The following is a 12023-nucleotide window of genomic DNA, read 5'->3' on the forward strand; positions in this document are numbered from 1 at the left end:
TAAAGGAAAACTGGTTTTTCAAGTTTGAGTGAACCAAGAATGACCTCCCTCTTAATTATCTCGGAGGCTAAAATAGAGGTTTTCAGTGTTTTAAAAAAATACATTCGAGGCAGGAACGGTACGTGTAAGGAGAAGAACCTCTTTAAAAGTACGTGTAAAACGAAAATTCTGCTGTTCTACTTCGACACAAATGCAATTATATATACTTAGAGGTGGTGCATGTTTGTGAGCACCACTTTTAACCATTTTCCTAAACGCAGAGAGACGAACACGCGCCCCAGAAATCCGACCCGTCGTACGTGACAACTCCGACCAGTAGTCCTACAAGTCCGACCATCAGTCCGTGCAACTCCGACCATCAGTCCCAGAAATCCGACAGGCACTCCATGAAATCCGACCCGTAGTACGTGAGAAGTCCTACCGTCAGTCCTAGAACTCCGACCAGCACTGGCCTGGAAATCCGAACAGTTGGAGTTTTAATTCCGGCCAGTCGGAGTTCTACTTGTAGGACTCGCGTTAGTCTCTGCGTAGGAAAACGTTTGAAAACAAAATAAAACCGTTGTTTCCTTGAGAATTAAAAGTCATTTGAAGACTTGTAAACAACATGTTCGCTTTAACGTTACATGTATTTCTAATGCAGAGAAATCCTTATAACATGTTACATTGTATAAAAAGTAACGGCTATGACTCTAAAGTGTTTTAATCTTTAAAACATTACCAAAAATGATTGAATTTAATTAGAAAAAATAATAATAATAATCCCTCCCCATCGCGCTTCACTTTTATTATGACAAACAAACAATACGGTACACAGAAATATGACACAAATACATTATGGACCGTTGTTGTCTTGTCGCCTACTTTCTCACTTCAACTCAAAACCCCCGACAGGCCCCCGGCTACGCTTCACTGATCCGCGTCCGTTTTACCCAACACACCTTGGGGCGCCAGTTCTGGCCAGTTTTCCACCTTTTTGTCTTATTCCAACGTCTTGCCTCGACGATCTGATAGATCGAAGTGTTAAGAAGATATCCAGGTCCCTTTAAGAAGTGTAAAAGTGGACCAAGATGGTTGGAGTTAAGGAGTATACGGTGTGTTTGGCCGTCCTTTTCGTCATTCCTACAGGTAAGTCACGCCACACCTATTGTTAGTCTTCCTGTAAACACACAGGGACGTGAAATGTGTCCTTCAGTTTTTCATTGTAGGTTTAGTTTCTTGATCGGATATCAAACGTGAAAATTGTTCAGATATGTTCAGTTTACAGATACAAGATGTTCAGGTTTTAGTACGCACAGGTAATTTTGACAGGTGTGTTTTTGAAAAAAAAAGATGGCTTCGTCACTGTCGACATTTTGTCTCATGAATATTCATGTCGGTAAGACTATCTTGGACAAAACATCGTTACAAGAACTTACTTTGATTGAAGCATCGCAAAAATGTTCAACATAGACGCATTCGTATTTCAGAAGAAATCTTTGACTGTTTGACTTTGAGTTGTAAACGTTTCAACACTACCAATGCAAAGACTATTTGCCTATCCCTGTTCAAACAGTGTGGCGACAACAGTTGTCTTTATATCGATTTCTTGTTTGTATTGAAGATCGTGGTAAAATGAAAACAGATTGTCAAAGAAAACTACGTTTGTACAACCTGTATCTTAAGTTCCGCTAGCTAACTTACCAACGAAACAGGTGGTCGCCAAAGCCAAAACTACGGGGTACTGTCAGACCATAGTTTTGTCTTTGCGACCACCGTGGGAAAACGTTCCTATGAAAATGGAGGTTCGTAAACATGATCGCCCTTAAATAATTTCATATAATCAAACGTACAACCGTAAGGGCGATGGTACCATGTATGTGACCGGACCCTTAATGGCGAAAAACGTGCATTGCTAGATAGCGTTGTTGGAGACGGGACGAGGTGACACGAAACACCGCCATGTTTTTCTATACATAATTAACGACTTTGTCTGCAAGAAAAGGCTAAAATTGTTCAAATCCTCCTCTTTCTGTGGCAAATTACATTTTTGTTGACCAGTATGGAGAAAGAAAATTAGTGAAAAAAGCATTGCTATGATGAAAATATTCTGCTAAAGGTCTGAGGTATGTTGTGGTAGGCGTTATAGCCGCGGGCTAATATATGTGTCACCTTAACATGCCTCAGTAACCGTCAAACTGCAAAATCAGCAGACAGGTCGTTATAGTACTGTATCGTAAAAGATCGTATATAACAAGTTTTTCCATTTTCTAAATATTTTGAAATCTTATCCTTTCTTTTTTACACACTTTCCTAAACTGTTGTACAACTGTCCTATTTTACACAACCACCTGTTAAATGTGTTTTTACACACGGGAGAAAGCTACGGTGTTTATCATGGTGTGCTTGGAATAAATGAGGATATCGTTTTACATTTAAGGTTCACCACAATACGTGCGTTAAAGAAAAGACAACAGTCTAGTGGCAATAACATTTGTTGAACTAGTTTTTCTAGAACAAAAACTTTTCCAGAAACCATCGAGATATCATAATCTACTTTAATACACTATGAACCTACTATTTACCTGAAAATGGAGGTATTGTTTTCAGTTGACTTTTTGTTTTAAAAGAAAGATCTAACATTACCAATGTGCTATCTTGTTCCAGTGGTGCTCGGTGCCCTGCCCTTCCAGTGTTACGGGTGCACAGGTCGGTACACAGACGACTGTATCTCTAACAAGGACATCGTCAACTGTACCCGCGGACAGGACACATGTATGATGGAGGTCATCAACTTCAAGTCATGTGAGTTTGCCATTGAAACTTTCATTCTGGTTAGTTTACTGTGCATAGATGCAATTTTGCCTCTGGGTAAGGAGGTTTTGCTTTCACTGTGTCTGTATCTATTTGAATGTAGTAGTCTAAGAGTAGCTGGTTTCCACATGCTGGACATTTAGAGGACACTGACAGGAAGTTAGATCAAAGGTCCCAGAAGTGTCCCAGAATAGATTCTTATTTCCTGTCTTCAGTGTCCCTCTATAGGCATATCTGTTGCCTTATGAGAGCATGTTGGAAAAATGCATTATACATGCAGTCAGTGAGAAATTCATATTTATGAATACAACAAGAAATTCCAGAAAATTAAGATATTTCATGGAGGTACATTATGAAAACATTGATGACAAAATTTGCTCCCATTTTTTTTCCATTTTACATGGTTACTTATTGGTCCATAGTAAAGTAAGTCTTGTTTTTTTTTTTCCAGCCCTACAGAGGAGATACACCAAAATGTGCACCACCCGCAGTGCCTGCCAGCAGGCCAAGAGCAGGTACAGTAAGGGGTGTCACAATGCTGAGGGCGCCATCTGTGTCACCTGCTGCAACACCGCTCGCTGTAACGTCCGCCCCGACCCCACCTACGGACCGGACTGGGTCCGACTCAGCCGCAGGAACGCCGGCGTGTACGTGTCTCCAGGGGGCGCTGTTGTCATGACCGTACTTACCGTGTTAACCATGCACCTGGTGTTTCACTAGTTCAGTACTGTAAATCTTAAAATGTTCAGCGCGGTGATCTTTTTTTATGGCAAAATCATGATAGTTACCTGAATGTTCTGTTTTTATCCTGCTGTACTACAGAATTGTATCACAAAAATCAAACGCTCCTTTTCCCTCCTACTGCAAAATAAAGCCATGGCAAAAGTAAATACATTTACAGTATCAGAACACCCAATTTCACAGGTTATGGTTGTACTGTTGTAGTGTGCAAATTCTGGTATGTATTTCTTTTGTAATCCTGAAAAAAGGACAGAATATTGTCAAATCATGCAAGTGCCTTGAAAAATGTCCCGGGGACGCTTCCATCATGAATGTCCTTACCTTGTTAACCATACACCAACTGCTGCCGCACCGCGTGCCTGTGAAGCTGGTGTGTTATGCCGGAGGGCGGTTATACCGGCTATATAGATACAGATACACCTGGTATGCCACTAATACAGTATTGTACACATTAAAAATGTTCGCAGTGGTTTTATTTTTGCAATGACCTCTTACCACAAAATCATAGCACCAAATGTTTTGCTCTTCTCCTACTGTACTATATAGTTTCAACTGCGAACATCAAACATTGAGAAAACCTCCATTCCCTCCACAAATAAAGCCATGGAAAAAATAAATGCATTTACGGTACAGCATCATCAGAACACCTTGTCTCAAAGGTTTTTACTATTGTACATTGTCAAATAGTGTTAGAATTCTGAAATGTATTCCATTTGGAAGAATACTAATTCTGCAAAAAGGACAGAATATTGTAGAATTATGCAAGTGCCTTTGAAATCTTTTACATTTTCTAGCGACTAGTTTCTCAACAGTCATTGGGTGCAGTGCAAATGTAAAATCTGCAATGGTATATTTGCAATTTTTTTATATTTTCGATATTTTATGTGCTTTGGAGCTGAGATATTAAAGTAAAGTAACAGTGTTTTAGAATTCTATAGCCTAGAATAGTGTGTTTACATACTTAGTAGTAAAATCAGTACTATGCAGTAACAGATTACACATTTTGTATCATTGTACAATATAGCCAGTAAATATGTTGTTTGGTGGTTGAATTTTGTATCATAATTTTTCCTTTTCTACGACTATGGGAACATGCAATAGTTTGGACATTGACGAGACTGTATGTATGAAATCACAAGAATGATGCCTTCTTTTATCCTTCAGAATCTCCGACTTTTATTTTCAAAATATATCAATGACAAGAAACAGGGTCTTCCCAAAGTATCCCCAAAATGTACTCCTAACAACTGTTCAAATACACATAGAAGCATGTCCAACTTGACGCACAAATGTGAAGATATATGAGTTTTGTTTCCTTTCTTTCCTGATACATTATGTTTTTTGTTTGCATATGAAACAACAAAGACAATGTATACCATGTACTTGGGGTTTTATACAAAATATACTTTGTACAAAAGGAACATTGTTTGCCTGATTGTTTTGCATAACCAGTAAACTGTATTCAGGTGTACAAAACACACCAGTTTTATACAGTAAGTAAAAGCTGTACAAGTCCAAACTGCAGGGTTTGATCCACACACGGCAGGAAGGACCCCTGCTTTCTTCAGTAAGTGTGATGGGTTCTTTAAGTTAACCTGCTCAAGGTGTGGCTGTCCTTAAACATGGGACTCCATCTTTACATCCCAGTTGAGAGGACATGTCCCTAGTCCCTATATGCACAAATGTACATGTACATGTATACTCCTTTTCACCTGAGTGGAGTAAGGAAATAGTTAATTATCAAGTTAATTATGCTGGGGATTCAAACCCTTAACCTTTAGATTCTAAGAAAAAGCTTTGCTGATGTTTCAAGGCACAAACAGTTTCATTTTGAATATATCAATAATCTTTCTATGACATTATTGCCAGCAAAAGAATTCTAAGAACAGTCATCACAAACTTGTGCATGACCTTAACCTTGCCTTGTACACTCTTATATCCCTTCTCTGATCGTACCTCACTTCCTTAACTTCAAACTTTCCTTCCAACATCTTCAAGAAGTCAGTGTCCCTCTCGTACCTGATCTTACAGCCTAGCAGCACGACAGTCTCACAGTTACTTAAGTGTACCAACGTCTTCAATAGATCTTGGAATGTCTCCTTAATGTAGATGATATCAGACCCGATGACGTACTGATATGAGGAAGGATAGTGGTGTAAGTTTTGCCCCCATGTGAGTTCCTGGATGAGAACAGGGTGAGGGGTTGTTCCTGGGGGAATGTTGGATTTGATGTTACGTCTCAGCGAAGCCAGGGCCATTTCTCTCTCTGTGATGGTCACCTTGGCTCCTGTGAAGGGCAACATTTAATACATGTGTATAACTTTTAAAACAAGAAGATAAAATAGGAGGGGCTGTTATTTTCCAATGTATCAATGAATACATAACCAGACAACATTTTGCAGAATTCCAAATGAATTATGCACATGCATTTTGTAAAACAAGGCTAGGCTCTCTTTCAGCCAGTGAAGTCAGTCAGTCAGTGAGTTAGTTAGCAAAAGAGTGAGTCCGTTAGTCAGAGAGTTAGTTAGCAAAAGAGTGAGTCAGTTAGTCAGTGAGTTAATTAGCAAAAGAGTGAGTCAGTTAGTCAGAGAGTTAGTTAGCAAAAGAGTGAGTCTATCAGTCAGTCAGTCAGTGGGAGAGTGAGACTACATTGTATCAGTCATTAAGTGAGAGAGTCAGTCAATGACAGTGAGAAAGTCAGTGAGAGAATCAGTCAGTCAGCACTGAAAGAGTTGTAAGTGAGAGAGTGAGTCAGTCAGTGAGAGAATCGGTCAGTCTGTCAGTGCTCACCCTGTAGTGCTGCCACCATGCCTGTGAGCCCTGTCCCTGCCCCCAGCTCCACCACAGTCTGGTCTGTCAGGGTCACCTCAGTCTCCAGGTACTCACCTAGCACCACAGCCTGGAACAACAACAAACTCTCAGTATTACATCACAACTATTAAAGAGGGTCTGCATGGAGGATCCAGGCAAAGCTTGGCAGTAAGATACATTAAAGACCAGCAATAACTAACAGTAAATTACTATCTACTTGCAAAACGTTTTTGGAACAAGTTAATTGATTTGTTCCTTCATGAGGTGCCTGGAATTCATCATTAGTGATATATCACAATTTCAACAAATGAGAGAGTGATTGCATGTCTGTAAATATTTGCATTTTCATCTTTCTATTTTGCATTTCTACATTTTGACGCATGTGACTATATTAATTGGTATGGGTCGGTCTACTTTTAGATCTAACCAAGGGGTGTGCCTAAATACCACAAACGACCACAAACGACTCGGAAATACCACAAACGACCACAAACGACTCTAGTATGCAGTGTATATGGGTCAAAGACCTTGTGTGGCGCTCTGGAGACATTGTTTACACATTTATGAATTTAAAACACGCAGCAAGTCCTGCGTATTCACCAGTTATTTCGAGTTCGATTCCGCCGGTTTCAAGATCGAAGCGATTCTGCGCTGTCAATGAATGCGTGCTTGCATTGAGGCTGAAAAACACTCAGTATACAAGTTTTATAAGTTGACAATGAAAGATTAATGCCATGCTATAATCTATGAACCAACAGCGTCCATGGTTTTATGGTCCTGTCGTCTATGGAGCCGTGGAAGGTATCGAGAACTTCCCCATGCAGACTCTTAGCACGGGCGATCCAACATGGCGGCCGAGAATCGCTTCGATCTTGAAACCGGCGGAATAACTTGAAATAACTGGTGAATACGCAGGACTTGCTGCGTTTTTTAAATTCATAAATGTGTAAACAATGTCTCCAGAGCGCCACACAAGGTCTTTGACCCATATACACTGCATACTAGAGTCGTTTGTGGTATTTCCGAGTCGTTTGTGGTCGTTTGTGGTATTTAGGCAGACCGTAACCAAGGAGCTTAATAAAAGCTCCTTTATATAACAAAAATAGACTATTATATATTAAAGTTTTGGCCAGCGCCCCCCTCCCACCCTACTCACCGCATCCCACACCACAGCTGCCACGCCGAGTTCCCGCCAACTCTGTCTGATCACCAGCTCTCTTCCCGCAAACCTGAACTTCCTCTCCGCCAGGTGAAACGGTGAGAGCTTGTCTTCGTCATAAGGCACCACGGCTAAGGCGTAAGTCTTGTCATTCCTTCCGTCATCTCGGTTTGAAACTTGTCCCGAAACGCATGGTGCTGTTGTTTCTGTGTCGTTTTGTTCAAAATCTCGGAAAAGTAATTGTTCAAACGTTACTCTTTGGCAAGAAAATATTTCATGGTTTCCTTGGATAGAAGAAAACCGGGTAGAAACAACACAAACAGTAAACACAAGCGGGATAAGAAAGAAAAGAAGTGAGTCCAAACCATTACCCATCACAACGTCCACGTCGAAGGTAAAACCCGGTTTCTGTGGTGAGGTTCAGACCTATTCTGCTAGAGGTCGTTTTTGACACGCGAAGTAGAATGTCGTAGGGTGCATTTATTTTACTGACCGCATAGGGGCGTTTGAACAAACCAATGGTGACCGCTGGTGGATGACCGAGACGAAAACGCACGTGCCAATGTTGTACGTGTTATAATGATTATGTGGCATTTTGTTGAAGGTGAACTTTTCTAGGCTATTGGATGATTTCAGATCATATCAAAACGACTGGGCCATATCCAAGCAGATGGAAGGATCTTGCTTTTAAAGTGTCAATGTTTTACAGCGCTCCGCTTTTTCTTTTCAACATCTATAATTTTATAAAGGTTAAATGTTTTAAAAACAATGAGTTACAAATTTTACACTTGCTTTGAGATTCAATAGCGTTTGGGCCCCGAGAAAAGGCTATAGACTAGCTGAGGCAATACCCGTTACAAAACTGAATGACAATCAGAATTCCAGAATGTGTTGGTATGGTATTTGATCGTTTTTCAGTGTATATAGCACATATTGTCAGATATACAACATTCAGAAATACACAGCTGATTTTTTTTTAATAGCTGACGTCATTTAAACGCTATGCACCCATAGCTGGCCAACGCGTCTTTGACACCACAATGCATGTAACATACCGTGGATCAAGGACGATTAAAGTTATACATGTATAATGATGTGCACGCAGTCAGTCTATGACTGTATCGAAGGCAAAGTTGACGTGTAATTTCCAAAAGAAAAAGTGGGCTTACCGGGTAAAAGTTTCGGCTATCCGACTCCTGAAGGAACTGAAGATGGGCATAGAATTGACTCATTTACTTTGGATAGATAATCAAGTTGTTTGCGCAAGTTGTTTGAGCACGGAATTACCGTTCAACTTTGAATGATTTCTACAAACGCAGGTTACACAGCCATATGTAAGTGTACACAATCAAGCATCCAAGCTCAACCCACCATCGATTGTTCTGTTCTCTTCGTTTGGTTGGAGCCAAACTGATTACTAGTACTAGTACTCTCCAACTCCGAGCAGAGGTTCGGCTCCGACTGTCTTTGACGTGTTTTAGACGGTTTTGTCTAGCTTTCCATTTTGTTAAGTTTTCTTCTTGTTCACTGGCCATGTAGAAAACGGTACAAAAACCTAAAATAGAAATCCCGACAAAACACGTCAGAAAACAGCCGGAACCGAACCTCTGCTTGGAGACTACAATTCGCCATCTGGGCCCATTGCGTGCGAGCGGCTGACACATGGCACGGTACCGCAGGCTCCGAGAAAGAATTTTCGGATTTTGTTTCTCCAAAATTGAGGGTAACGATATTTATAGAGAGACTATTTCCTGAATGCTAGTTTGAGAGAAACTGAATATATGGTACATTCTTTTTTTCTTTACAGAACATACTAGAAGTGAAGACTCTAAACAACGCTGGTTTTCTATGAAAAAATGTAACGAAAAACGGACCAAAGAGAAGCGTTAGTTAGTTGAAATACATGCAAACTTTGTTTAGAAAAATTCTTAGTGAACTTTTGCTGTTAAAATTCTCGATTCAAGCTCAAAATCTTTCTTTTCACACTACGCCCTCTCATTCACGATTTGTCCCCGTATCTTTCGTACATGTACATGTATATGCAAGAAGGCGCTTGGCCGGAAGTGTCAATTATGACAGAAACGTGCTAAATGAATTTTCACAAATTAACTAGAATTGTAGTCCGTTACATAATTTCCCAGCCATACCCCTTTATTGAACCTCCTTGCTCCACAAACAAAAGAAAATTAAATCCTATGTAAAAGTTGTTGCCACTAGATTCTTTATATTGTCGGTCTGTTTCTGTATAGTTTCTGCCGATGTTTCTTTTCCATCCACCGGGGCGGTCCGGCGATGTCGGCGGCCTCGCAGGGCGATAGAACCGATACTGTTGAAGCCATCCGCCGCTCCCATGGGACTCGTGGCAACAAGCATCCCCGTAGACTTGAAAATAAATATTTATTTCCATCAAAACTATTCCCATCATCGAGACAGCCCCCACGTTACATCTGTTTTCAGGTTTCTAAAGTTGAAACAAAATAAAGAACTGTTATCGCTTAAAAGATTTGCGCAGACGAGATTTGCATCTGATGATCTATTCTGTGGTTTGCAAATCTTTCTTCCCAGACGAGAGTAAATATTTAGAGGACAAACATTTGCTCAACGATGTTTCTATTGCAAACCAATTCCAGAACACTTTTCTTCGTTTTTTCTTCGTCTATTCCAGTTTTACCGTGAATTTCTTGTGATGAGGTTTTAGAAACATCTTTTCTTCTTCCTTTTTTCGTGAAATTTCCAAAATTCCATCACAGACAGAGACAGGAAATTCAATCGGCTAACAATAGATACTGAAATACTAGTAGACCTGTGCTGTTTTCTAAACTACAAAAAAAACCTCTCTCACAAGAAAACTCAGTTGTTTTCTGCAAATTGGTTACGGAAACCTTCCAAGTCTTAATCCCTTTATTAGGAGGCACGACGTCGGTTTTATTACAGACAAAATGATTTCGATGGAACAGACAAACAACCTCGTGGCCGAGACAATAGAAGTGATTACGTCTGGTGATTAACATCGTAAAGAAGTGCCGCCCCTTGCTCCTCCCTGTGTTTTTCACAACCGGCGAGATCAAACCCCCCTAATTATCAGGTCACACATTCACAATTGTCTCCCTTGACAAAAGCTCCCCCTCTTTTCCACCCCCTGCTATCCCACAGGGAAGCGACTCATGAATAAAAATCTGGGAAATTCGGGCGGCGGTTGGTTTGATGTGCCCGCTAGAGTGTCTGTAAGTGTAATGGTGTATAATGACGGCTGTCATGTCTTCATTCACACCTAATTGTGTCTTTTGAAAGATCGTAGGCTTTTGGTGAGAAGCTTACGCGAGGAAAAATCAAGCCATAACAACAATTTCTGGCTTCCTTGATCTAAATCAAGAGGATTTGTTAGAAAATCCGTTTCAGTCTCCTTCTTGTATCCTTTTTGTATTAATACGAAATCCCACATCAAAGTTTTTTTTTGTGCTTGAATTTGGTTCAAAGATGAGAAAAAGGAAGGACTACTCACTAGCTTTTGTTAAACAGGAAATAACAAGATATGTAATTTCAGGTTTTAGAAAAAAGTACTATGTAGGGTTTGCGCTTACGACAAAAAGCAGGCCTTATTTGTAAGTCACACAAAAGAGACGGATACATCAAAAACTTTTTGTGATATTAAAGCAGCGAAAAGCGTGGGAATTTGTTTTTGTGCTGAAAAGTATATTTTTAAGTTCGTTCCTTTTCCCTTTCTTCATTTTGCTTTGCGCAAGTTTTCTGTTGTTCTGTCTCGCTCACTTTGGAGAGTAAATATTACGTATTTGTTTCCACCCAAGAAAGGGGTCACATAATGTACTTGTTTCACCGTACTTTTGGCCCAATTATTGAATTCACTCATGAAACACTTCGAGGAAACCTTGAGAAATATACCTGTACACTAAAAATCAACGTGATTTTTGTTAAATTTTCCCGTTTATTTTCAAATTGTCCCAAAATATCATCTCCGTTCGTTTCTCCCTCTCGGTGCCGTGACAAGCAGCACCAGTCGTATTTATCTGGTAAAGCCCCACCAAACAGACAGCTTGTGCCAATGTGTTGGCCCTGTGTGTGCGGGAGAAAGCCGATCAGGGCGCTATGTTCAGTGTCATTTACCGATGATGGGTTTCTCATCTGTGGCCGGGGCCAAACTCTCTCTGATCAGTGCCGAAAACGTAAACATGAGCTCCGCTGAGAGCCCGGCCGCATATGGAGTCGCTTGCCATCCCCTGACCTCAGTCTAGCAGCTGTGTGCGCGAGTCTGGTTTTACCTCAGCCTGTCGTCTGATTCCGTCAAAATACGCGTCTTTTACTCATTTCCCCCACCTTTTGAAGATTTGGCCCTTGTTTTAGTTTAACTAGAGTATTTCGGCACTTTTAGGAAGGTTTTAGGGGCGCTTGCTCGGGTGGAATCCTCGCTCGCCCCGGTATGGGAGCGTCAAATAAATCACGAGCGGGAGAATCTGTCAGGGAAACGGGATCCTCACGCCTAATTGAGCGCCGAAAGAAATGATTT

General features: G+C 40.6%; 2 protein-coding genes across 2 annotated transcripts; one reads left to right on the forward strand and one right to left on the reverse strand.

Moving 5' to 3' along the window:
• The first annotated feature begins 880 nt into the window (after nt 1-880).
• LOC118405683 (ly6/PLAUR domain-containing protein 1-like) lies at nt 881-4952 on the forward strand. The gene is made up of 3 exons (XM_035805293.1): nt 881-1125; nt 2644-2781; nt 3242-4952. The coding sequence occupies exons 1-3, from the start codon at nt 1068-1070 to the stop codon at nt 3508-3510; spliced, it is 465 nt and encodes a 154-aa protein (XP_035661186.1). The 5' UTR covers nt 881-1067; the 3' UTR covers nt 3511-4952.
• On the reverse strand, nt 4639-7916 carry LOC118405682 (protein N-lysine methyltransferase METTL21A-like). Its single transcript, XM_035805292.1, has 4 exons — nt 7873-7916; nt 7499-7728; nt 6322-6430; nt 4639-5818 (listed from the first exon to the last, which is right to left on the reverse strand). The coding sequence occupies exons 1-4, from the start codon at nt 7874-7876 to the stop codon at nt 5424-5426; spliced, it is 738 nt and encodes a 245-aa protein (XP_035661185.1). The 5' UTR covers nt 7877-7916; the 3' UTR covers nt 4639-5423.
• Between the last annotated feature and the right edge of the window lie 4107 nt (nt 7917-12023).

Source organism: Branchiostoma floridae, chromosome 18 (genome assembly GCF_000003815.2).
Source record: "Branchiostoma floridae strain S238N-H82 chromosome 18, Bfl_VNyyK, whole genome shotgun sequence".
Lineage (NCBI taxonomy): Eukaryota > Metazoa > Chordata > Leptocardii > Amphioxiformes > Branchiostomatidae > Branchiostoma > Branchiostoma floridae.